Source organism: Oncorhynchus nerka, linkage group LG17 (assembly GCF_034236695.1).
Source record: "Oncorhynchus nerka isolate Pitt River linkage group LG17, Oner_Uvic_2.0, whole genome shotgun sequence".
Lineage (NCBI taxonomy): Eukaryota > Metazoa > Chordata > Actinopteri > Salmoniformes > Salmonidae > Oncorhynchus > Oncorhynchus nerka.
Genome location: NC_088412.1, coordinates 23,990,350 through 24,017,868, shown reverse-complemented (window position 1 = coordinate 24,017,868; position 27,519 = coordinate 23,990,350). Strand labels below are relative to the sequence as shown.

The following is a 27,519-nucleotide window of genomic DNA, read 5'->3' as shown; positions in this document are numbered from 1 at the left end:
TACACTACCTTTCAAAAGTTTGGGGTCACATAGAAATGTCCTTGTGTTTGAAAGAAAAGCAAAACAATTTGTCTATTAAAATAACATCAAATTTATCAGAAATACAGTGTAGACATTGTTAATGTTGTACATGACTATTGTAGATGGAAATGGCTGCTTTTTAATGGAATATCTACATAGGCGTACAGAGGCCCATTATCAGCAACCATCACTCCTGTGTTTCAATGGCACGTTGTGTTGGCTAATCCAAGTTTATCATTTTAAAAGGCTAAGTGATCATTAGAAAACACTTTTGCAATTATGTTAGCACAGCTGAAAACTGTTGTCCTGATTAAAGAAGCAATAAAACTGGCCTTCTTTAGACTAGTTGAGTGTCTGGAGCATCAGCATTTATGGGTTCGATTACAGGCTCAAAATGGCCTGTAATTGAACAAAGTACTTTCTTCTGAAACTCAGTCTATTCTTGTTCTGAGAAATGAAGGCTATTCTATGCGAGAAATTGCCAAGAAACTGAAGATCTCGTACAACGCTGTGTACTACTCCCTTCACAGAACAGCGCAAACTGGCCCTAACCAGAATAAAAAGAGGAGTGGGAGGCCCCAGTGCACAACTGAGCAAGAGGACAAGTACATCAGAGTGTCTAGTTTGAGAAACAGACACTTCACAAGTCCTCAAATGGCAGCTTCATGAAATAGTACCCGCAAAACAACAGACTCAACATCAACAGTGAAGAGGCGACTCCGGGATGCTTGCCTTCTAGGCAGAGTTGTAAAGAAAAAGCCATATCTCAGACTGGCCAATAAAAAGAAAAGCTTTTAAGATGGGCAAAAGAACACAGACACTGAACAGAGGAACTCTGCCTAGAAGGCCAGCATCCCGGAATCTCCCCTTCACTGTTGAGGTTGAGACTGGTGTTTTGCAGGTACTATTTAATGAAGCTGCCAGTTGAGGACTTGTGAGGCGAGCAGGGGTTCCCAATTAGGTCTGATGCCAAAAAAAGTAAATTCTTGTCAATTTCACCCAAAATATATATATTTTTTTGCAAAATAAGTAGTGTGTAGTTTCAGTTATTATAGCTATAGTACTACATGAAAAAAAGTTATGAACTACTGAAAGCACTACCAAGATTTCAATGTTCAACTATACCACCAAGCTACTGCAACATGCAGTTTAATTACTAGTTAGACTACATGTAGTTCACCACTCCCCAACACTGAGCATGAGTGAGTTTGAAGTGGTTTTCAACTAAAGTACTTGAGACTGAAGTAGACATCGACAACTATTGAAAAACACTTACGCCACCCTGTGGGGGAAAAAAAGTGAACACAGACCATATTGGCCTGCTCCTCTTGTGTGCGATAAGAGGGCGCTGCACGTTAGTTTATGGAGAGACAACTTGGAATGTGCAGCGAGCGCAATGATATGTTGGAGGTGTCGAGTTAACGGTTTGGTGCAGCTAAAAGTGTACACTGTGGATATACTCATACCAAGAGTCTTTCAAGACCTATATGCACTTTAATAGAGATCTGCGCCCTTGTTCAATAGCATTTCTAGTCACAATCGTGAACAGCAGGACATCCTCGTCGGCGTGTACTGTAAAGGAGAACGACTTTAACGCAATCATATGACCGCGGCGTACAACTATTTTAGCTAGTAATAGTTATTATATCAAATTTAATCCTATTACGGCAAAGGTGAAAGACCGGTTCCAAGATGTCTGTAGCGGGCTTCAAGAAGCAGTTTTATAAAGCCAGCCAGGTTAGCAAACAACTTTCCTCCCCTCCTAATACAGATGTGTTTCAATAAGTATTAATTTGCTAATGTTAGTGATTTTACATAACAAACGGTTTTAAAAAAATACATCATTATCTTAGTTTGCTAGGTAGCTAGCTTGCATGAACCTTTATGAAGTTTAGCTTGCTAGCTAAGTTACTGGCTCGGCTCAACTTGTAGTAACATTAGCTGGTTATACATAGCTCTCTTTTTTGTTAATGTTTTTGTAAGTTATTTAGCTAGTTATCAGTCTTAAATAATTTCATGGGCAAACTAAAGTTAAAACGTGGCCAGAACCTTCCAAAGAATGCCATGATAAACTTGACAGCTAACGTTAGTTAGCTAGCCAGCCAGCTCGCTAACGTTAGTTGGCTACTTTTTATGTAACGTTACTTAACTAGAATTTCAAGAAAAACACTTCGCAGGTAGCTAGCTATCCTAGTACCCCCAGCTAACAGTACTAGTCTAGATAGTACACGTGTCATGTCTGTCAGCTGTCACTCAACAGGCAAGTTGAGGGTGTACACACCTTCAGGTAACCCATTCCAATGTCCCTACTGTTACTAGGCTATCTATCTGTACCCCGGGGATACCAGGGGCAACATGCTGTTGTGGTTTTGTTAGTTGGCTTGTAGAGCAGGGGTTCCCAAACGTTTTCACTCAGCCTCCCATTCTGCCGACCGTTGGCCCACACTTTGGAACACTCTTGTAGAGCATAGGCTATCTGCTGTAACTGATTTGATTACAATTCTAATTTCAGAGTGTCAATATCTTGTTGGTTATGTAGACAGAAGATGGATTATTTAAATTTGTTTTCCTCAGTTGGAGTCCTGGCTGACCTGTTCTGAGGGTTGATACTGCTATTACTTTATTTTATTATTTTATTTTATTTGTTTTAGCATACAAATCAAATCAAATCAAATTGTATTTGTCACATACACATGGTTAGCAGATGTTAATGCTTGTAGTGTAGCGAAATGCTTGTAGTGTAGCGAAATGCTTGACCAAGGTGTCTTTTACAGATGAGCCCTGAATTACAGAAAATACATATATGAAAATACTAAATGCAAGCAGAAAGAAAAACACGGTAAAAAGGTCAATCAGCGTTCTGAATTTGCCTAGAGGCACCAAAACATCAAATTTCAGAGCATTTAGATTGTTCCACAAATAAGGTGCAAAAAACTAAAAGCTGATTAAAAAAACCTGAGACCAAAGGAATTTCCAGAGTTAGCCATCCCTTAGACCGGGTGTGGTAACTTGTATGTCTAAAGTGTAGTGATAAGTACAGTGGGACTTTTTGTAAAAGTGCTTTATAAATGAAAACATAGCAATGTGTCAACCTACTTTTGAGTCAGTCTCATCAGGGAAGATTTTTGCTTTATACCCCAATATCCTTTTAGGAGCGGGCTCAGATCCCCTTTGGGGAGATATAAAGAGGAATTTGAAGAGATAGGGAAAAGAGTCAATCCATTGGGAAGACAGAATGTCAAATAGGAAAGGAAGGGCCAAAACTGCAGTGTTTGTGCGTGTATGTATGTATGTATGTATGTATTTACTGTATTTTTTAACATTTGTTTGCGTGCATGTGTTACAGGGGGCTAAGAGAGAGAAATTATGTGCGTTCTTCCTGATTGGACTGCAATGCAGTTTCATAGGAGTCAATAATGCCTGACGCCAACAAGAAATAGGACTCTCCCCTGTAAGGCACAAAATAATATGCTTATTCAGAGCATGCAGTTGCGTTGTCACTAGCAATGACTGCATGTGATTGTAAATAGGCCTACTTGTAGGAATTGGTTTCATATGTTTTCTGCAGCACTGTTTTTCTGTTCTTATGGAATGCAGGAAGTTGGCTTTAGGAAATGAATATAGCTGCAGCACCCCGTAGCACACGCCCATGTTATTATTATTTTTTTACTATCCCCTTTTCACATTTTACAAACCTGTCAAACATGGCATACCAAGTGTCAGAAATAATACTTAATGTGAATATCGATATCTGAATGAAATGCCTTTCATTGTCCTGCAGCATCACTAGCATACTTTGCAACATGTATAGGGAAGTTGGTGGGAATGTGAGAGGAAACGGTGGGTCAGTAGAATCTGCAGATGGCTGATCCTATATCATATTCGCTCACAAAGGGAGCAGTCAGCTGAAGGATCATATGCCGCTCAAAAGTTTAAGTTAACATGTACAGTGGCATTGGCCCCTGTCACTTATAGGCTAGTTACATATACTCTTTACAGACAGACTTGACATTGTTACCACATTCTTGCCAGGGTAAGCCTTTTATATCTCCCGTGCGCATGCCAGCAAGTGTGGGACTAGCCTTTTATTTTAATAAAACCATTGACTATACACCATCACAAAGAAATCCAGCATTAAATTGTTTCTGGCAGGTCCTAAGAAACATAAGACTAATAAAATGTATTTCCAAAAGAATAAATGTATTTTAAGTTGAATTATGTTACTGGTTTGAGCAGCCTGTATGGCTATGCCATGCACATGAAATCAATAATTTTGTTCATTAAACAGACAAGACACACTTGGGCTACCCTGATCAAATTCAACACACACGCATTATAGGGTAAGAATATGATCTATAACGGAATAAAATACAAATATTTTTCCCACACAACTTGCGTCACAGCAGCAATGTAGAACTGCTCTCATATATTTAACATTTTTTTATTAAAAGGTGAGATTTTGAAATAAAGCCCAAGGCAAGCCCATACTTTTTTGATCCAACTTTCATCAGGCGCAGGATCTTACACTCAATGTGTCTTCATGATACCAGTGATAGAAAAGTACCCAATTGTTGTACCTGCGTAAAAGTAAAGATACCTTAATAGAAAATGACTCAAGTGAAAGTCACCCAATAAAATACTACTTGAGTAAAAGTCAAAGTATTTGGTTTTAAATATAGTTAAGTATCAAAAGTAAATGTAATTGCTAAAATATACTTAAGTATGATGAAAAGTATAAATCATTTGACATTTCTTATTTTTATTTACTGACAGCCAGGGGCACACTCCAACACAGACATAATCAGACAGATCAGAGGCAGTAGATATGACCAGGGATGTTCTCTTGATGAGTGTGTGAATTTGACCATTTTCCTTTCCTGCTTAGCATTTGAAATGTAACAAGTACTTTTGGGTGTCAGGGAAAATGTATGGAGTAAAAAGTACATAATTTAATTTAGGAATGTAGTGTAGTAAAAGTTGTCAAAAATATAAATGGTAAAGTACAGATGCCCCAAAAAACAACTTAAGTAGTACTTTCAAGTATTTTTTACTTATCTACTTTTCACTACTGGCAAACATTTGGCGTGATGCTAAACTTGTTGGGAAAATGCCTTGTTTGAAAGGTGTATTACACACAGAGCACTAACTGATCAATTGTATATTTAGATGCAAATTTCTGAAAATTTTGCTGCCAACTAACTGACCCTCATTAACCGGTCAAAAAATGGTTACATTTTTCCCAACAGGAAAATTATGTGACCAACTTAAAATGCTATGCATGCATACATGGAAGGTACATCTTTAATTAAGAGCTTAATGGAAACATTCAACAATAGGAAGCCTATATTCTTACAGTCGAAAGGTTATAGCCTATTATTGAGCATGCAACTCCTGTAATGGAAGTAGCTAATATACTGAGCAAAAATATAAATGCAACGTGTAAAATGTTGGTCCCATGTTTCATGAGCTGAATAAAAAAAAAACAGATATTTTCCATATGCACAAAAGGCGTATTTCTCTCATGTTGTGCAGAAATTTGTTTACATTCCGGTTAGTGAGCATTTCTCCTTTGTCAAGATAATCTATCTACCTGACAGGTGTGCCATATCAAAAAGATGTTTAAACAGCGTGATCATTACATAGGTGCCCCTTGTGCTGGGGACAATAAAAGGCCACTCTAAAATGTGCGGTTTTGTCACACAACACAATGCCACAGATGTCTCAAGTTTTGAGGGGGCATGCAATTGGCATGCTGACTGCAGGAATGTCCACCAGAGCTGTTGCCAGAGAATTGAATGTTAATTTCTCTACCATAAGACACCTGAAACATCGTTTTAGAGAATTCTAACAGAGATGAAAATCTGTTAGAAACGTAGAGAGGGGAATTTAATAGCAACAACTACAATAGGTTGCTAATATGACTAGCATTATTTAGAGTGAGGTAAAATGTTTAGGTTTCAACAATTATACTGCCTCAAGCTCACATTGCAGAGTGGAAGGTGACGCGCTGATAGCCTGCCTACTGACCTAGATGCACTATTGTAAAGTGGCTGTTCCACTGGATGTCATAAGGTGAAAGCACCAATTTGTAAGTCGCTCTGGATAAGAGCGTCTGCTAAATGACTTAAATGTAAATGTAAATGTACAGTTGACTGTCGCCTAGGCACTCGAATGGCGAATGGGATGCACGCTTTAATTACGAGTTGAGATTGAGAAATAAAATAGTTTTTAATTGTGGCTATCAAAACAGTTTTTACCATGCGATTGAATTTAGAATGATTTTTTACGCAATGACTTGGCTTATAAAAGCGCATTTCACACCAAGGGGATGGGCTATTCTGCTTCTCAAACTAGACTCTGTATGCTGTGTGCATGTGATAACATGCATGACAACTAACGAAAATACACAAGCACCAATTGAATTCCACAAAATTATGCAAATGTAAAAATTTTATGACTCTGTATCCAGTATTGAAGAACTTGCTATTCCCAAGGACTTCCAGTCATTGCGCTAATGTTAGTTAGCAATTTATGTAATGCTAGAAAAGCCACTTCCTTCAAACTGAACGCAGACACATAAAATGGTATCTACAAGTTCTACTGACTCTGGGGAAGTAGATAAAGGTGCTTCATTGCCGAAGTCTCTAACTATCCCTTTAAGAGTAAGCAAGCCTATATGAAGTGAACAAGCCTATGTGCCACACCACAACTACATTTCTGCTGTAGGCATTGGAGACCTCACACTATAAATCGCACATGCACAGCCATGTCTCTCAAATAATACATTCTTTGTAGGATGCTTTATTTCTAAATTCTCACATGTTGCATAATCTCACATTGTGTGACTACATCAAGATGTATAGGCCTATCATGACATTGTATGTTCATTTGGTCAGCAGGTTTCCATTGTTCTTCACGGGCCAAGTTGTCCCCTCAGGGTCTTTGGGGCCAGTGTGAGGCTGATGATCAGTGTGTGATTCCTTTAGTTGTCAGTTCAGTTCTGAAATGTTTTTCTATAATGTTGTGTAGAAGGAGAAAGCCTGGCAGCGGTTGGCCCATTGTTAAGGAGGCAGCTGACTGACTATCACGTAGTCTTGCTCACAATAAGATTACAATCACACCATTATCTGTGTAAAAGAGATGCTATTTTCAGGCGTCAGTGATGTGCTCTCCTCCCTCTTAATCTAGCTAGCAGTAGCAGCCGAGTATGTGGCCTTGTGTGTCTGCCTCACGGCATAGCTGAAATTAATCAATTTCTCTTGGTGTAGAGTTTAAAAAATAAATAAATTATATACTTAAAAAAAACAGCTGTAGGCCAAAATATTTTATTCTAAGAATCCCCCCCAGGTCTATGAAAGGCTAACACAGCCACCATCCATGGTGTTTTGACAACGTAGCAGTTTTGTGGTTAGGAAGACTCGAAGAGCTGAACACTCCCACCTGTTGATGGAAAGCAAAAAAATGATGGGCTAAGACACAGATTCTATTAGCTCCAGCACGGTAACTGTGGCTGTTGCTCTTTGTCCCTGCTCAGATTCCTCTATATGAGTCACGTTCCCCTCTCCTATATCCCTCAGTCAGTGAACTTTCTACCCCAGATGCTGTGTGGGTTCAGCTTATCCATTCTCTGGCTTACACATTAGGTCCGGGATCAGTAGCAGCATGCACATTAAGTCATCACTTTGTTTGCTGCGTGTCCATTTCTACCATCAGATCTGACACTCAGTGTAAAAGCAGTGTACAAGTGTGGTAACAACAATTGGTACTATGAAGTACATATTTTCTGAACCGCCATAGTGCTTTGTTCACTCTGTGGTTTGCATTGGGCAAAGAATGTACCAATCATGTCCTCCCCCTGAAGTAGATAGGCATAACTCATTGTGGATGTTTTAGTAAACCCAAATGCCACATGATCATCATGTCACAGAACTGAAAAAATGATAATCTTGCTCTCACCAAGCTCACTTTTTTGTGACTGTATTGAATGTTAGTTTAATTTAAAGCTGCAATATGAAACTTTTTGGGCGACCCAACCAAATTCACATAGAAATGTAAGTTAGAGATCTGTCATTCTTATTGAAGCGAGATTTGTTCTATGTGTGCCATTCTATGCTTCGCGGTCTTAAGGTTATTTTTTTGCATCTTTTACTTTCGGCTTTGTACACCAGCTTCAAACAGCTGAAAAAAACGAAATTTTTGGTTATGGAAAATATATTTCACAGCGGTTTAGATGGTACAATGATTCTCTACACTATATGTGCTGGTTTTGTGTCACAAACTGAAATTAGGCGAACTATTAGAATTTTAGCAACCAGGAAATGGCAGAGCCATTTCTTCATAGTGCATCTTTAATTACTGTAATCTAAAGGCAGGCTAGCTTCTGCACCCACCAAGTGCCTATAGGCAAACTAGTTTGTTACATTTGCAAAAAGGCTGAGAGAGGTGGAAATGCATAGCCTAAACATCTCCCCTAGTTAGTGAAGCCCCTCAGTGGGACCAGTACGAAAATATATACTGTACACTCACTACTTACAGTAAGTCGCTCTGGATAAGAAGATCTGCTAAATGACAAAAATGTAAATGGCTGGTCATGTATTGGCCTCAGAAAGGGCAGGAGTAGTGGGTAGATGTTGTGTCTTGTCACTGGAATTGTCTGCTGCAGAACCATCCCATTGTCCCCACGTGCAGTTGTTTTTTTCCTGGTCATAATTGAGTAAGCTAGACCTTCCAAACATGTTTAGGACTGACATGGCAGAAAGGAGAGAAAATGTATGCTACTTGCATGACAAAGAATTTACCGGTAGCCTATGGGGAAATAAAAAGCATACAAACTCATGGCATATGATGTGCCACAGAACGTTTTGAAATTGGGATGGCTGACTACAGTATGTGACCTAAAACACGTTGCATATGTACTAAGTTTCCTCTTGAAAGGGTGCCTAATATGATTTAAATTAGCATAGTGGTTTACGTCACTTCAAAAACATTGGTATTGTTCAAATAAACATTTCCAGAAAGGGGTACAATCAATACATCCAATTGCCCTGTGTGTCTTGATATACATTCATATTTGTTGTGCAACTGTGATGTCAGGGTCGTCATATGGAACTTGCAACAGGTCGAAGCTGAAAATGATTTATTGACGACTTTACTACATACTGTATTGTAGTCAGATACAGTAGTTGAGAGAAGATAATCTCTATTGTACATTTTATGAGGGAGGAAGCAAAACTAAACCAGAGAGGAGCGGTGGGATAGGGTGAATTTGTTTTACATGTGTAACATGCAGGTATGTAAAGCAGTCTTTTTCCACAAGGTGGAAGAAAGAGATAGCGGAAGCTAGGGTAAACGTGTAGGCTGCATTTACTGCTGGATGGCCTGCCCTGCACACATATTGGTGTCTCACACGACAAGTTACAACATGTTGGGATGAATGTGACGAAGGTCCTGTAGCCTGTGTTGAAAGTTATGAGATGATTCACTACTCTACAGTACATGGTCAATATAGAAATAGTCCTAAAAGAAACTGTGCAGGATTCCAGCATCTGGTCCTTCTCCTGCATCTCTAGAATTCCACTTCAGAATTTGTACATGGTTGATGGAGGCAACAATGATCTACAATGTCTACAATGGTCTTTGTCTCTGCACAGGGGTGTTTCTTTGTATGAGAAAATGAAGAACTTGTTTCCTACAGGGTTGTGTTTGATGGTGTCAGTCAGATCAGATTGAAGTCAGTTAAGATTAAACTGTTTTGTCTGCTATTAGAACCTAGACTCTTGTGAATGGTGGAACTGGCAAGCTGTATTTTCTTTAAATATGAGAAGTAAGAGAACTATCATGTGTTGAGGGATCTTTCTGATCCACTTTTATGAACTGCACATGTATTGTGTAACAATGACCCTTTTCTCTCCCACTCTCTGCGCAGATGGTCAGTGAGAAGGTCGGCGGTGCAGAGGGAACGAAACTGGATGAAGACTTCAAAGATTTGGAAAGGGTATAATGCCTCTGACTGTACATTTAAAGACCAGTACCTGAAGTAGGCTAGTTACTTAGAATTCAATATATTAGGCCTATCCAGAACGATGTATATAAAGAGTTGGGCCATTGTGTTTTCTGTTTCAACGTTCCTAGAATAGCCCTTTCTCCTCCATAGACGTTAAGTACATTTTTTAACCTTTATTTAACTATGCAAGTCAGTTAAGAACAAATTCTTATTTTCAATGACGGCCTAGGAACAGTGGGTTAACTGCCTGTTCAGGGGCAGAACGACAGATTTGTACCTTGTCAGCTCGGGGGTTTGAACTTGCAACCTTCCGGTTACTAGTCCAACGCTCTAACCACTAGGCTACCCTGCCGCCCCAATAAGCCAAATACATTTAAAATCAGTTTTTCACAATTCCTGACATTTAATCCCAGTAAAAATTCATTCTATGTCTTAGGTCAGTTAGGATCACCACTGTATTTTAAGAATGTGAAATGTCAGAATAATAGTAGAGTGATTTATTTCAGCTTTTATTTCTTTCATCACATTCCCAGTGGGTCAGAAGTTTACATACACTCAATTAGTATTTGGCAGCATTGCCTTTAAATTGTTTAACTTGGGTCAAACGTTTCGGGTAGCCTTCCACAAGCTTCCCACAATAAGTTGGGTGAATTTTGGCCCATTCCCCCTGACAGAGCTGGAGTAACTGAGTCAGGTTTGTAGGCCTCCTTGCTTGCACACTCTTTTTCAGTTCTGCCCACAATTTTCTTTATAGGATTGAGGTCAGGGCTTTGTGATGGCCACTCCAATACCTTTACTTTGCTGTCCACAACTTAGGAAGTATGCTTGGGGTCATTGTCCATTTGGAAGACCCGTTTGCGACCAAGCTTTAACTTCCTGACTGTTATCTTGAGATGTTGCTTCAATATATCCACATACTTTTCTTCCCACATGATGCCATCTATTTTGTGAAGTGCACCAGTCCCTCCTGCACCAAAGCAACCCCACAACATGATGCTGCCACCCCCGTGCTTCACGGTTGAGTTGGTGCTCTTCGGCTTACAAGCATCCCCCTTTTTCCTCCGAACATCAGTCATTATGGCCAAACAGTTGTATTTTTGTTTCATCAGACCAGAGGACATTTCTCCAAAAAGTACGATCTTTGTCCCCATGTGCAGTTGCAAATGGTCTTTTTTATGGCAGTTTTGGAGCAGTGGCTTCTTCTTTACTGAGGGCCTTTCAGGTTATGTCGATATAGGACTCATTTTACTGTGGTTATATATACTTTTGTACCTGTTTCCTCCAGCATCTTGACATGGTCTTTTGCTGCTGTTCTGGGATTGATTTGCACTTTTCGCACCAAAGTACGTTCATCTCTAGGAGACAGAATGCGTCTCCTTCCTGAGCAAGTTCCACAGACATGTGACTAACAGAAATGGAATAATGTGTCCCTGAACAAAGGGGGGTCAAAATCAAAAGTAACAGTCAGTATCTGGTGTGGCCACCAGCTGCATTAAGTATTGCAGTGCGTCTCCTCCTCATGGACTGCACCAGATTTGCCAGTTCTTGCTGTGAGATGTTACCCCACTCTTCCACCAAGGCACCTGCAAGTTCCCGGACACTTCTGGGGGGAATGGCCCTAGCCCTCACCCTCCGATCCAACAGGTCCCAGACTTGCTCAATGGGATTGAGATCCGGGCTCTTCGCTGGCCATGGCAGAACACTGACATTCCTGTCTTGTAGGAAATCACACACAGAACGAGCAGTATGGCTGGTGGCATTGTCATGCTGGAGGGTCATGTCAGAATGAGCCTGCAGGAAGGGTACCACATGAGGAAGGAGGATGTCTTCCCTGTAACGCACAGCGTTGAGATTGCCTGCAATGACAAAAAGCTCAGTCCAATGATGCTGTGACACACCGCCCCAGACCGTGACGGACCCTCCAGCGACAAATCGATCCCGCTCCAGAGTACAGGCCTCTGTGTAACGCTCATTCCTTCGACGATAAACGCGAATCTGACCTTCACACCTGGTGATACAAAATCACGACTCGTCGGTGAAGAGCATGTTTTGCCAGTCCTGTCTGGTCCAACGACTGTGGGTTTGTACCCATAGGCGACGTTGTTACAGGTGATGTCTGGTGAGGATCTGCCTTACAACAGGTCTACAAGCCCTCAGTCCTCTCTCAGCCTATTGCGGACAGTCTGAGCACTGATGGAGGGATTGTGTGTTCCTGGTGTAACTCGGGCAGTTGTTTTTGCCATCCTGTACCAGGTGTGATGTTCAGATGTACCGATCCTGTGCAGGTGTTGTTACACGTGGTCTGCCACTGCGAGGATGATCAGCTGTCCGTCCTGTGTCCCTGTAGCTCTGTCTTAGGACATTCCAATTGATTACCCTGGGCATCTTTCTTTTGGTGTATTTCAGAGTCAGTGTGTGACCTTAATTGCCTACCGTCTGTAAGCTGTTAGTGTCTTAACGACCGTTCCACAGGTGCATGTTCATTCATTGTTTATGATTCATTGAATAAGCATGGGAAACAGTTTTAAACCCTTTACGATGAAGATCTGTGAAGTTATTTGGATGTTTACAAATTATCTTTGAAAGACAGGGTCCTGAAAAAGGGAAGTTTCTTTTTTTTGTGTGTGTGTGTGTGTGTGTGTGTGTGTGTGTGTGTGTGTGTGTGCGTACCAGTCAAAGGTTTGGACACACCTACTCATTCAATCTATACAGCCACATTCACAAAACATTACTAGAACATGGGTTAGGGTTATAGTCTAGACAACCATGCACTAGAAGGTGTTACATCATGTGTTGCTGTAGACTGAAATATTGTCAACTCTTAGTGAACAGTCTCAGTTTGCACACTGTATACAGTGTATCATTTACATTTACATTTAAGTCATTTAGCAGACGCTCTTATCCAGAGCGACTATTCATGTGGGAGCCCTGTGTTTAGAAACATGTTATACATAGAGGGAGTGGCAGATTGTCAGAGCACCTGCCTTTGCTGCTCCGGTCAACTGTCATGGAGAACTCCAGCAATCAACAGCCAAAGCCATCACTTACACACCTTCAGTGAATGAACATGATTGGTTGTTTCACAAAGCAATTTTCATTTAGCAGTACAATACAGTGACAATATTTCATTACCTTTTTCATAGCCTGTTTGGTAACTAGTCTTATCACAAATAAAGGATTTGGAAGATGGGGAAGACATGGTGCATGTCCAAAATCTGGTTTACCTACTACTTACTTAAACTGAATACTGTGCACTAATCATACTACATACTATTTAGAACGTACTATTTACTAAAAACCAATTCAGTAATCAACAAATATCCACATATTACTCAACCACACTGAGAAGGTGTCATCTAATGTGCAAACGCACTTCTTCCCTGCCATTCGTTACTTTTTGTAGAGCGCGTGCGCTTCCCATATTCAGATGATCAGCTGTTGTCAAACACGTGAAACGACGATTCCTTCCTTAATAGTGTGAAGCGAATTGTACTAGAGGAAAAGCCTAAATAAGTATCCTGGCGTTTTAAAGCATACTAAATTTCACATAGTATAAAACTTTATTTTTTGCATACCCAAAATGTCTACTATTTAGAATGCAAGTATGGGTATTTGGACACGGCCATGGCATTTCATATTTCCTTATGGTTGTTAGTGATGTCCCCTCCCCTGTGTTTTGTAGAAAGTAGATGTGACCAGCAAAGCTGTGGTGGAGGTAATCTCCAAAACCTCTGAGTACCTACAGCCCAACCCAGGTGAGACTACGCACCAGGAAGATACTGCATTAGTGTCTTATTTACTACTTCAATAAGAAATGAATATCAATTGTGTTATTGTGTAAAATGCCTTTTCTGCTAAATCACAGAAAAAATGTTTGGACACACCTACTCATTCAAGGGTTTTTCTTATTTTTAAAAAACAATTTTCTACATTGTTGAATAATAGTGAAGCCATCAAAACGATTAAATAACACATATGGAGTCATGTAGTAACCAAAAAGTATATTTGAGATTTTTCAAAGTAGCCACCCTTTGCCTTGATGACAGCTTTGCACACTCTTGGCATTCTCTCAACCAGCTTCATGAGGAATGCTTTTCCAACAGTCTTGAAGGAGTTCCCACATATGCTGAGCACTTGTTGGCTGCTTTTCCTTCACTCTGTGGTCCAACTCATCCCAAACCATCTCAATTGGGTTGAGGTCAGGTGATTGTGAAGGCCAGGTAATCTGATGCGGTACCATCAGTCTCTTTCTTGGTCAAATAGCCCTTACACAGCCTGGAGGGTCGTTCGCCTGTTGATAAAGAAATGATAGTCCTACTAAGCCCAAACCAGATGGGATGGTGTATTGCTGCAGAATGCTGTGGTAGCCATGCTGGTTAAGTGTGCCTTGAATTCTAAATAAATCACTGACAATGTCACCAGCAAAGCACTATCTCATCTCCTCCTCCATGTTTCACAGTGGGAACCACACATGCACATATCATCCGTTCACCTACTCTGCGTCTCACAAAGACACGGCGGTTGGAACCAAAAATCAGAAATTTGGACTCATCAGACCAAAGGACAGATTTCCACCTGTCTAATGCCCATTGCTAGTGTTTCTTGGCCCAAGTAAGTTTCTTATTATTATTGGTGTCCTTTAGTAGTGGTTTCTTTGCACCAATCCGACCATGAAGGCCTGATTCACGTCGTTCCCTCTGAAAAGTTTGTTTGTGTCTTACTTGAATTCTTTGAAGCATTTATTTGGGCTGCAATTTCTGAGGCTGGTAACTCCAATGAACTTATCCTCTGCAGCAGAGGTAAATCGGGGGCTTCCTTTCCTGTGGCGGTCCTCATGAGACAGTTTCAAAGAGCTTGATGGTTTCTGCGACTGCACTTGAAGAAACTTTCAAAGTTCTTGAAATGTTTCGTATTGACTGACCTTCATGTCTTAAAGTAAGGATGGACTGTCATTTCTCTTTGCTTATTTGAGCTGTTCTTGCCATAAATTGGACTTGATCTTTAACCAAATAGGGCTATCTTCTGTATACCACCCCAACCTTGTCACAACACAACTGATTGGCTCAAATGCATTAAGAAGGAAAGAAATTCCACAAATGAACTTTTAACAAGGCACACCTGTTAATTGAATTGCATTCCAGGTGACTACCTCATGAAGCTGGTTGAGAGAATGCCAAAAGTGTGCAAAGCTGTCATCAAGGCAAAGGGTGGCTACTTTGAAGAATCTTAAATATAAAATATATTTTGATTTAACCTTTTTGATTACTATGTGACTACATATGTATTTTCATAGTTTTGATGTCTTCACTATTATTCTACAATGTAGAAAATAGTAAAAAATTATTAAGAAAAACTCTGGAATGAGTAGGTGTCCAAACATTTGACTGGTACTGTATGACTAAGTACCACCTCTCCATCCGACTCTTTCTACATCCCATCATTTCTCTGCATCCCTCTCCTCCATTCCCCCCTCTCAGCGTCGCGGGCGAAGCTGTCTATGTTGAACACAATGTCTAAGATCAGAGGCCAGGTGAAGAATCCAGGCTATCCCCAGGCTGAGGGCCTGCTAGGAGAGTGTATGGTCAAGTACGGCCGGGACCTAGGAGAGGAAAACAACTTTGGTATGTTGTGTGTGTGTAGATGGCACCAGTTATGTGGAGTGTTGTTTTTAATTTGTACATTTGACTAAGCTTCTGCTCTTGCTCTGTGTCAGGTGGGGCTCTAGTAGATGCGGGGGAGACCATGAAGAGGCTGGCGGAGGTGAAGGACTCTCTAGACATAGACGTTAAACAGAACTTCATCGATCCATTACAAAACCTGTGTGACAAGGACCTTCGAGAGATACAGGTACTGTATTACATTACACACTTATCCATCTGCTGCAGAAATCAACATCTTTGTCATGTCTAGAATTGACATCCCCCATACCTTCATCTCCCCTCTCCTCATCTACCCATCCCTTGTCCTCTCCTCCCGTCCCCCAGCACCATCTGAAAAAGCTGGAGGGAAGGCGTCTGGATTACGACTATAAGAAGAAGCGCCAAGGGAAGATCCCAGACGAGGAGCTAAGACAGGCCCTCGAGAAGTTCCACGAGTCTAAAGATGTGGCCGAGACCAGCATGTACAACATACTGGAGACTGACGTGAGTAGTACCTGTCTGTGGGTGGGGGTGTGGTCCTGTCCCGTGATAACATTCATAATATCAATGGAAACACCCAGTCTATTATCAACCTAATGTTTATGGTTTAATTATCAGTATTGTTGCTCTGGGAAAGAGACCAGGGGGAATCAGTGTCACCTCAAGGTCATTTGTTCAATAAGCTTTACTGGTTAAATCCACTCTTCGCCACCATAATGAGTGTCACCTGCAGCATGAATCAATTTAGGTCAAAATGAAATATAATCTATGTACAGTCCTAATCAGCAGAGCAGCTCCCTGGCCTATGTGTACTATGGTTAGCCTGCCCTCCCATCTGTTTAGGGTGTATGTAAATACAATACCGTTAAACAGATTATATATTAACCACAATGTGATACTGGATATCCAGGGGAATGCCACTGTTACTACTCGTGCCTATCAAGGTGACCATGGGCCTGGTCCTTGCATGCTTGTATCTCGGTTTGTGTTTGAGTGTGTACTAGGGATGTGGCAAATGGAGAAAAAAATTCTTAACTTCTAAATTGACATTTTTTCAAATCGATTTTCAGTTAAAACATTGTTTTATTTTTGTATCATAAAATTCCACATGAATTCACAATGCAGCTGCACTGCTGCCAGCAACAGTTTGGGTCTGATGGTGCACCCCTTTCAAGATGGTTAAGCATTGCACCTGTACTACTATTACTCTACCTCAATTCCACCTCGCAAAGTTTGTATTTCCTTCTCATTTAACTTCTCAAAGTATTGCCCTACTTGACTTTGCTGCTGTCGCTTGCCTTTCTCTGCCATTTTTCCAACTGTTAACGACGATGATGTAGGCCTAGTGGTGGAGAGTCGACTCCAAAATAATTGAAAAGTTGACTGTCCATTTCTGAGTGTCAAGTCTCAGTATTTTTGGAATGGACGAGACAGATTAGTTGCCGTACTTCCGAGAACACAAACACTTGCGTCTTTCATAGCGAGTTAGCAAGGGACGGAGAGCAAGGGACGGAGAGCGAGGGACAGAGAGCGAGGGACAGAGAGCGAGGGACGGAGAGCAAGGGACGGCGAGCGAGGGACGGAGGGAGAGCGAGGGACGGAGAGCGAGGGACGGAGAGCGAGGGGAGGGGCATAAGTACAGGCAGGTTGGCCTAGATGCAGACCGTCAGAACCATGCACTAGGCCTTTCTATTGGCATTCAAAAGCTGGATCTCGCAATGTCTCACAACTTCAGTAAAGTCATCATAAATGGATAGGCTAGGATATTGAGATGAGCAACACTTTGCTCTCACACAGTCACACACAGTATCTGCACTGTTCACAGTATCTGCGCTGTTTACAGCGTGTTGGCTAGGGCACCAAAACGGTGGCTAAGTTGAGCCTCATGCTTAAAGGCTCTTAAAGTGGAACTGACAGCGTTTTAGCAACATGAAATCGTATAAAAAATCTGTTCATATATTCCCACAGGATGAATGATACCTTTTTTCTTTTCTGACAATATATAGTGGCAAAGCGGCCGTGCTTTTGGACAATTAATAGGTATCGTAATAAAAACGTCTGTCTCGTCCAGGACCAGAGTTTACGCAGACCGGTGTGCCATTGCCAATCAAAACTAGTAGGCCTTTATGCAAATAAGCCTGTGTGTTAACAGGTACTAGCAAAAGCGCAACTTTAGATCATTAGAACGTATTCGCCAAAAGCCACAAAATACACCTGAATATATTTCTGCAAATTCTGCAAAGTCGGAAGTTTACATACACTTAGGTTGGAGTCATTAAAACTTGTTTTTCAACCACTCCACAAATTTCTAGTTAACAAACTATAGTTTTGGCAAGTCGGTTAGGACATCTACTTTGTGCATGACACAAGTCATTTTTCCAACAATTGTTTACAGTCAGATTATTTTACTTATAATTCACTCTATCACAATTCCAGTGGGTCAGAAGTTTACATAAACTAAGTTGACTGTGCCTTTAAACAGCTTGGACAATTCCAGAAAATGATGTTATGGCTTTAGAAGCTTCTGATAGGCTAATTGACATAATTTGAGTCAATTGGAGGTGTACCTGTAGATGTATTTCAGGCCTATCTTCAAACTCAGTGCTTCTTTGCTTGACATAATGGGAAAATGAAAAGAAATCAGCCAAGACCTCAGAAAAAAATGGTAGACCTCCACAAGTCTGGTTCATCCTTGGGAGCAAGGTCAATTACACAACTTTCCCCAAGCCCTTCATAGCCTATCATCTAGTTAGGTTATAACACTGAAAATAATGTTTTTTGATAACTTCACAATTATTTTTTTTTTTTGTGTGAAGAAAATTAAAATAAAACCTGGTTCTTTGGTTAGATATTTTTCTTAACTTTAAGGATCCCAATTTCGTTTAAACATTTAAAAGTTCACACCCCTAGTGTGTACAGTTAGTAACCATATCCTGCTCTTTGTGTGTGTCTCTGTGCAGATAGAGCAGGTGAGCCAGCTGTCGTCTCTGGTGGAGTCCCAACTGCAGTACCACAGGCAGGCCACACAGATCCTGGACGAGCTCTCAGACAAACTCAGGGACAGGTAGGTACACGTGTCTCTACTTCCACTGCCCATCTTTCCTGTACAGTCACTTCAAGCTTATGTGTGCAGTGTCATGATAGAGATACAGTAGGCCCACTCACCAATCCCAGCCCAGCCCCCTCATACTGTCTAGTCACAGCAGCCTCAATGTGTGGATCTGCATGGTAACATTCAAGGCCCTTAATCACAGAAAAATTGTTAGCTGTAAAATATATCAGAAGCGTCAAGATAGCCATTCCCTTAGTTTCTTTTAAAATATTTTTAGTATGAATTATGTATATTTGAGTACCCTTTCTAATATTAAGTCTACTGATAACTGAGATCTGCCAGGCTGCTCTATCTTTCTTCTCTTCAGGATGAACGAGGCCCAGAACCGACCACGTCGCGAGTACACACCTAAGGCCAAACCCATCTTTGACTTTGACAGTGACAACCAATCAAACAATGGTGGCTACACGACCTCAGGTGGCCCACCACCCTCCCGCAACTCAGGTAAGACGGTTGCACATGCTACCTACTGTGTATATCAGCTCATCGAAAAGGAATTTCTTTCAAATATTTCACTAATGCAGATTTAGAGATTCACTTCCATACTTTGGAGTGTGGTATGAATGTGTGTGTCTGTCATAGGATGAGTTGGTTGTCTGTGTGCATGCTCATGTATGTGTGAGAGAGGGTGAATGAACAGGAGAGGGGTGAGGAGAGGGGTGCAGGCAGCTTTCAGCTCGTTGCCCTCTTCTCCTGTTGACCTTGTTCCTCTCTTCCTGTGATATCATCAGTCACCCTTCCTCCAGTTTTTACAGTTTTTTAAAAATTGAACCTTTATTTAACTAGGCAAATCAGTTAAAAACAAATTCTTATTTACAATGACGGCCTACCAAAAGGCAAAAGACCTTCTGTAGGGACGGAGACTGGGAAAATATATATATATATATATATAACCAGACGAGAGTGTGTTTTTTTGTCAGAGACAGCCGACCTACTTTTGTGAAATGGTAGATGCAATCCTATCAGTGAACTACATGTATCAAATCAAAAGCTCTAGAATGTAAGTTCCGTGATTTGAAATTATCCATTATTTTGTACTCAAAATATTTGAGTAATAGGTCATTTTAAGAACTCATTCATTTGATTGGGTTCTTCATTGGGTTTGGTTGTTTCTCTGGTTGAAATGTTTACCAGCTATTTTTAGATACAATGCCTTGAGCTTTTTGATTGACAGTTTAATGACCTGCACTGACTGCCTCTGAAATGGCACACAGCCACACACATGCTGGTGGACCACCCCATGCCATAGTCCTGTCACTACAGAGTTTGGACTGAACCCACTTTCAGTTCAATCATTAAATACCCCATAATGTCAAAGTGGAATTATGTTTTTCGAAATTTTTACAAATCAATTAAAAATGAAAAGCTGAAAAATGTCTTGAGTCAATATGTATTCAACCCCTTTGTTATGGCAAGCCTAAATAAGTTAAGCAGTTAATTTGCTTAACAAGTCACATAATAAGTTGCATGGACTCACTCTGTTTATGATAGTGTTAAACAAAAACATTTTTAATGACTACCCCATCTCTGTACCCCACACAATTATCTGTAAGGTCCCTCAGTCGAGCAGTGAATTTCAAACACAGATTCAACCACAAAGACCAGGGAGGTTTTCCAATGCCTCGCAAAGAAGGTAGATGGAACAACATTGTAGTTACTCAACAATACTAACCTAATTGACAGAGTGAAAAGAAGGAAAGCCTGTACAGAATAGAAAATGTTCAAAAATATGCATTCTGTTTGCAATTAGGCACTAAAGTAATAATGCTACAAAGGTTGGAAAGCAATGAACTTTTTGTCCTGAATACAAAGTGTTATGTTTGGGGCAAATCCACCACTCTCTATATTTTCAAGCATGGTGGTGGCTGCGTCATGTTATGGGTATGCTTGTAATTGTTAAAGACTGGGGAATTTTTTAGGATAAAAATTTAAAGTAATTGAGCTAAGCACAGACAAGATCCTAGAGGAAAACCTTGTTCAGTCTGATTTCCACCAGACACTGGGGGAGAAATTCACCTTTCAACAGGACAATAACTAGGGTTTTTAATTTGTATTTAATTTTCAATAAATTTGCAAAAATGTCTAAAAACATGTTTTCTCGTTGCCATTATGGGTATTGTGTGTAGATGGCTGAGGAGAAAAAAAATATTTTAATACATTTTGAATTCAGGCTGTAAACGCAAAATGTGGAATAAGTCAAGGAAAATGAATACACACACAGTACCAGTCATTTTCAGGGTTTTTCTTTATTTTTACTATTGTCTACATTGTAGAATAAAAGTGAAGACATCAAAACTGTGAAATAACACGCATGGAATCATGTAGTAATCAAAAAAGTGTTAAACAAATCTAAATATATTTTGAGATTCTTCAAAGTAGCCACCCTTTGCCTAGGTGAACGGATGATCTCCGCATGTGTGGTTCCCACCGTGAAGCATGGAGAAGGAGGTGTGATGGTGTGGGGCTGCTTTGCTGGTGACAATTTATTTAGAATTTAAGGCACACTTAACCAGCATGGCTACCACCACATTCTGCAGTGAAATGCCATCCCATCTGGTTTGTGCTCTTTATTTTACCCTTATTTTACCAGGTAAGTTGACTGAGAACACATTCTCATTCACAGCAACGACCTGGGGAATAGTTACAGGGTAGAGGAGAGGGGATGAATGAGCAAATTGTAAGCTGGGGATGATTAGGTGACCGAGATAGTTTGAGGGCCAGATTGGAGATTTTCCAGGACACCGGGTTTAACACCCCTACTCTTACGATATGTGCCATGAGATTTTTAGTGACCACAGATAGTCAGGACACCCGTTTAACGTCCCACCCGAAAGACTGCACCCTACACAGGGCAATGTCCCCAATCACTGCCCTGGGGCATTGGGATAATTGTTTATTTTTTTTACCAGAGGAAAGGGTGCCTCCTCCTGGCCCTCAGCAGCATCTGGTCTCCCATCCAGGGACCAACCCTTTAGAAGCAAGCCAGCAGTGGGATGCAGGGTGGTATGTGGGATTATAATTTGTTTTTCAACACAATAATGACCGAACACACCTCCAGGCTGTGTAAGGGCTATTTGACCAAGAAGGAGAGTGATGATGGAGTGCTGCATTCAATGACCTGGCCTCCACAATCACCCGACCTCAACCCAATTGAGATGGTTTGCAGCCAACAAGTGCTCAGCATATTTTAGAACTCCTTCAAGACTGTTGGAAAAGCATTCCAGGTGAAGCAGGTTGAGAGAATGCTAAGAGTGTGCAAAGCTGTCATCAAGGCAAGGGTGGCTACTTTTAGAAATATCAAATATATTTTGATTTGTTAACACTTTTTGTTACTACATGATTCCATGTGTTATTTCATAGTTTTGATGTCCTCACTATTATTTGACAATGCAGAAAATAGTAAAACAAAAAGCCCTTGCATGAGTAGGTGTCCAAACTTTTGACTGGTACTATGTGTGTGTGTGTGTGCCCGTACGCACATACATACATCACAACACACACACACACAAAGATGAGAGGCCTGTAATTTTCATCGTAGGTACACTTCAACTATGACAGACAAAATTAGAAGAAAAAAATCCAGAAAATCACATTGTAGGATTTTTAATGAATTTATTTGCAAATTATGGTGGAAAATAAGTATTTGGTCAATAACAAAAGTTTATCTCAATACTTTGTTATATACCCTTTGTTGGCAATGACAGAGGTCAAATGTTTTCTGTAAGTCTTCACAAGGTTTTCACACACTGTTGCTGGTATTTTGGCCCATTCCTCCATGCAGTTCTCCTCTAGAGCAGTGATGTTTTGGGGCTGTTGCTGGGCAACACGGACTTTCAACTCCCTCCAAAGATTTTCTATGGGGTTGAGATCTGGAGACTGGCTAGGCCACTCCAGGACCTTGAAATGCTTCTTACGAAGCCACTCCTTCGTTGCCCGGGCGGTGTGTTTGGGATCATTGTCATGCTGAAAGACCCAGCCACGTTTTATCTTCAATGCCCTTGCTGATGGAAGGAGGTTTTCACTCAAAATCTCACGATACATGGCCCCATTCATTCTTTCCTTTACACGGATCAGTCATCCTGGTCCCTTTGCAGAAAAACAGCCCCAAAGCATGGTGTTTCCACCCCCATGCTTCACAGTAGGTATGGTGTTCTTTGGATGCAACTCAGCATTCTTTGTCCTCCAAACACGACGAGTTGGAGTTTTTACCAAAAAGTTATATTTTGGTTTCATCTGACCATATGACATTGGGAGAATCTTCTTCTGGATCATCCAAATGCTCTCTAGCAAACGGGCCTGGACATGTACTGGCTTAAGCAGGGGGACACGTCTGGCACTGCAGAATTTGAGTCCCTGGCGGCGTAGTGTGTTACTGATGGTAGGCTTTGTTACTTTGGTCCCAGCTCTCTGCAGGTCATTCACTAGGTCCCCCCGTGTGGTTCTGGGATTTTTGCTCACCGTTCTTGTGATCATTTTGACCCCACGGAGTGAGATCTTGCGTGGAGCCCTAGATCGAGGGAGATTATCAGTGGTCTTGTATGTCTCCCATTTCCTAATAATTGCTCCCACAGTTGATTTCTTCAAACCAAGCTGCTTACCTATTGCAGATTCAGTCTTCCCAGCCTGGTGCAGGTCTACAATTTTGTTTCTGGTGTCCTTTGACAGCTCTTTGGTCTTGGCCATAGTGGAGTTTGGAGTGTGACTGTTTGTTTGAGGTTGTGGACAGGTGTCTTTTATACTGATAACAAGTTCAAACAGGTGCCATTAATACAGGTAATGAGTGGAGGACAGAGAAGAAGTCATCTTATAGAAGAAGTTACAGGTCTGTGAGAGCCAGAAATCTTGCTTGTTTGTAGGTGACCAAATACTTATTTTCCACCATAATTTGCAAATAAATTAATTAAAAATTCTACAATTTGTGGCTGACTAAATACTTTTTTGCCCCACTTTACATACATACATCACACACACACCCATCACACATACATACGTACATACATACATACATACACACACACACCCATCACACATACATACATACATACATACAGTGCCTTTGGAAAGTATTCAGACCTTTTTTACTTTTTCCACATTTTGTTATGTTACGGCCTTATACTAAAATGTATTAACATTTTTAAAACGATACCTTTTATATAAGTATTCAGACCTTTTGCAATGAGACTTGAAATTGAGCTCAAGTACATCCTGTTTCCATTGATCATCCTTGAGCTATTCCTACAACTATAACTGTGGTAAAACAATTAATTGGACATGATTTGGAAAGCCACACACCTGTCAATATAAGGTCTTACAGTTGATAGTGCATGTCAGAGCAAAAACCAAGCCATGAGGTTAAGGCACACATCTGGAGAAGGGTACCAAGACATTTCTGCACTATTAAAGGTCCCCAAGAACACAGTGGCCTCCATTATTCTTAAATGGAAGATGGTTGGTACCACCAACAACATTCCTAGAGCTGGCCGCCCTGCCAAACTGAGCAATCGGGGGAGAAGGGCCTTGGCCAGGGAGGTGATCAAGAACCCGATGGTCACTCTAACAGAGCTCCAGTTCCTCTGTGGCGATGGGATAACCTTCCAGAAGGACAACCATCTCTGCAACACTCCACCAATTAGACCTTTATTGTAGACTGGCCAGACAGAAGCCACTCCCCAGTAAAAGGCACATGGCAACCTGCTTGGAGTTTGCCAAAAGGCACCTAAATAACTCTCAGACCATGGACAACAAGATTCTCTGGTCTGATGAAACCAAGATGTAACTTTTTGGCCTAAATGACAAGTGACATGTCTGGAGGAATCTTGAAACCATCACTACGGTGAAGCATGGTGGTGGCAGAATCATGCAGTGGAGATGTTTTTCAGCGGCAGGGACTGGGAGACTAGTCAGGATCGAGGGAAAGCTTTAAAACAACCTACTTCGTCACTGCCGCCAACAGGAGGGCCTCTAAAAAAATGTAGGTTGGTGACCGCACCATTGGCCACGCCCATGACCACACCCCCACCACCTAAGCACCATTTTGATCCAGAAAAAAAACCTGTAGATGATACATCTTTGGGTTAGTGTGTCTCCGAATGTCTCCTAGATTGATGGGTAGGGGATGTGTTGTGTTCCACAATAAAAGTGATTCTCCCATAGACAGTGATGGATCCCTCCCCATATCCAGTGTGTCGTGCCCTGTGCCAACTGCCTGTGGGGTAAGCTGGTACAAAGAGGACATTTTTTGAGACAAAAAGCCTGGTGTTAGAGCCATGGCCATGAGCTGCCTGAGCTTAGAGGGAGATGGATGGAGAGAGGGAGCAGGGTCAGAGTGAGATGGAGGGATGGCGAGAGGGAGCAGTGCAGGATTAGAGGGGGATGGCGCGAGGGAATAGGGCAGGGTCAGAAGGGGAGTGAGTGAGTGAGGGGGCAGGGTCAGAAGAAATTCAGAAGGGTTGGTCTCACAGAGATGATGCAAAACACTGTCACTGGGATTGTGACAGCCATCAGTGTGTGGTTTCACTACTTTTGCGTGTTTGTGTTTATTTGTGTGTTTTGAGACTGACAGGCTCTCTGGTCCATCCTATGAGTAAGATATGGACTTCCTGTGCCCCTCCAGTCCTAGCCACTGTGTTCTAGGGTTGGGCGATGTCAACCTTTGTCCTATCGTGATTATGTACTAGGCATGGGGCGTATCCAGATTGTCATACCTTTAAACTAACCTTGTACCACCCTCGGATTTTGGCACTGAACACAATTGGCGCTATTTTCAAACCCCACTGAAACTGTGTAATCCGAAGGTTAGCAATGCTAACCTGTACATGTAGAATCCCATAGCGAATGCTAGCTAAATGCTAATGCATATATGTCTCTGACACAAACTATTTGCAGGACAGACATCCCAGCTCAAAGTTATACAAGTAGCTAAAAAACGCTATGATACTCAGTAGGGGATTATCTGCTGTTACCAAGAGAAGCTTGATTTTGAAAGAAGCTAACCAGCTAGATAACTACTACGTTTGCAAACCAAATGCACAACTGCAGAGCATTTAGCACTAGAGATGTAATGATTCACCAATCCGCATCGGTCCCTGTTAGTGGAATTCTAAATTCCTATATGTTTTGTAGCCAAAACCAAATTCGCACTCTTTCTATTTCATTAATGAGTTGTAAATTCATTAATTATGCATGAAGTAGATCGAGACCAGTCTTAAAAGTCAGGTAACAGCGTTTATTACAAGAGAGTACTGCCACATACACATTTTTCCACAGGCTATAAACTGAAAATGACGTCAGCGTTTTCTAAATGTTCTATCTCTTTCACGGGTAGAGAGGCCCTATAGTTCTCAAGCCTTCGCTCTACGCCTGAAGTGAAGGTCAGTCAGTATAAATCAGCATTCTAGACAGTCTGGAGATAGTCCGTTCCTGCCACCTGGAGATTGTACAAATGAATGAACTAAGGAACAGACCTTCATTGTTACTCAACTCCTGACTACATTATATACAATTGGGAATGGGAGCAAGAGAGAAAATTCATATGTACATTACATTATAGCATTTGGACTAGTCAGTTCTGATTGGAATGTATACATAATTAGTCATTTCAACCATAATTTCCTCCAACAGTCCCCGAGTGCATCATCCCACAGACCCCAAACCAATCCAAATGTAGCATGTATCGGTCAGAAAATGTATACGAACATTATGCGTCCTCTCTTTCAGTGTCGAACTGCATGTAACTGTCATTGATCTCATTTTGCATGTGTGCTGAACAACTCCAGGCAAATATCAGTAGCCTTCTCAAACTGCTCTCTGACCAACGCAAGGTAGGTATTCCTGATCTTGCACATCTGCGCAGCACCTTAAGCATTCAAATGCTAAAATGGCTTCCGTGATATTAGGCTTAATTAGTTGAGCGACAACCTATGTAATTCGCTAGGTTATTGACATCTATGCGCTGTTGAAAATTGTGTTTTACCGGAATAAAAGTAAGCTACCGGCAACACAACTCATCTGGCTTACACTATATTTTATTTTGATTGTTCAGGATCACAATCAGCAATAGTTTTGGTAGTTTTGCTTTAAATAATCAGTGTATATTGTCAGTTTTAGATATACAGGGTTAAATTGATAATTTCATAACGAGCAATCACTTTTGTGAATCGCACGGCCGAAATGAGAGGAGAAGATCTCTCTGTAAACTTCCAAACTGTCAAAACCATTTGATTTTGAGATGGTGTGAAGTCCAAGTTGTGCTATATAATCATTGGCTATGTCATAGCCAATTTGTAAATGATAAATATTGATACATTACTAACACTTAATCTGAAAAAATGACTAGTTAATTGGTGGGTGATGGTGATTTCAGAACCAAAGTGGGGAGACAAACTGGCTACATTTCCCCACCCCAATCTGATAGTGGGGTGGTAGATGCAATTCGTTCTCTAATCAAACTGAATCGCACCAAAACATTTCAAACTATACTGAACAAAAGTATGAACGCAACATGTACATAGTTGGTCCCATGTTTCATGAGCTGAAATCTTTCCATAGGTACAAAAAAAACATCAACTTCTGTGCACAAATTTGTTTACATCCCCGTTAGTGAGCATTTCTCCTTTGTCAAGATAATCCATCCATCTGACAGCTGTGGCATATAAAGAGGCTGATTAAGCAGCATGATTATTACACAGGTGTACCTTGTGCTGGGGACAAGAAAGGGCCACTCTAAAATGTGCAGTTTCGTCACA

The 27,519-nt window shown here is 41.0% G+C and overlaps 1 protein-coding gene across 1 annotated transcript in view; it reads left to right on the top strand.

Annotated features, from left to right (window-relative positions):
- Positions 1 to 1,367: 1,367 nt before the first annotated feature.
- LOC115144931 (endophilin-A2-like) overlaps positions 1,368 to 27,519 on the top strand; it is a 31,515-nt gene continuing 5,363 nt past the window's right edge. The window contains exons 1-8 of the mRNA XM_029686083.2: positions 1,368 to 1,758; positions 9,947 to 10,015; positions 13,707 to 13,779; positions 15,502 to 15,645; positions 15,738 to 15,871; positions 16,009 to 16,167; positions 18,624 to 18,727; positions 19,083 to 19,219. Coding sequence (XP_029541943.1) covers positions 1,714 to 1,758; positions 9,947 to 10,015; positions 13,707 to 13,779; positions 15,502 to 15,645; positions 15,738 to 15,871; positions 16,009 to 16,167; positions 18,624 to 18,727; positions 19,083 to 19,219 — 865 coding nt within the window. The 5' untranslated portion in view covers positions 1,368 to 1,713. The remainder of the gene's footprint in view (positions 1,759 to 9,946; positions 10,016 to 13,706; positions 13,780 to 15,501; positions 15,646 to 15,737; positions 15,872 to 16,008; positions 16,168 to 18,623; positions 18,728 to 19,082; positions 19,220 to 27,519) is intronic.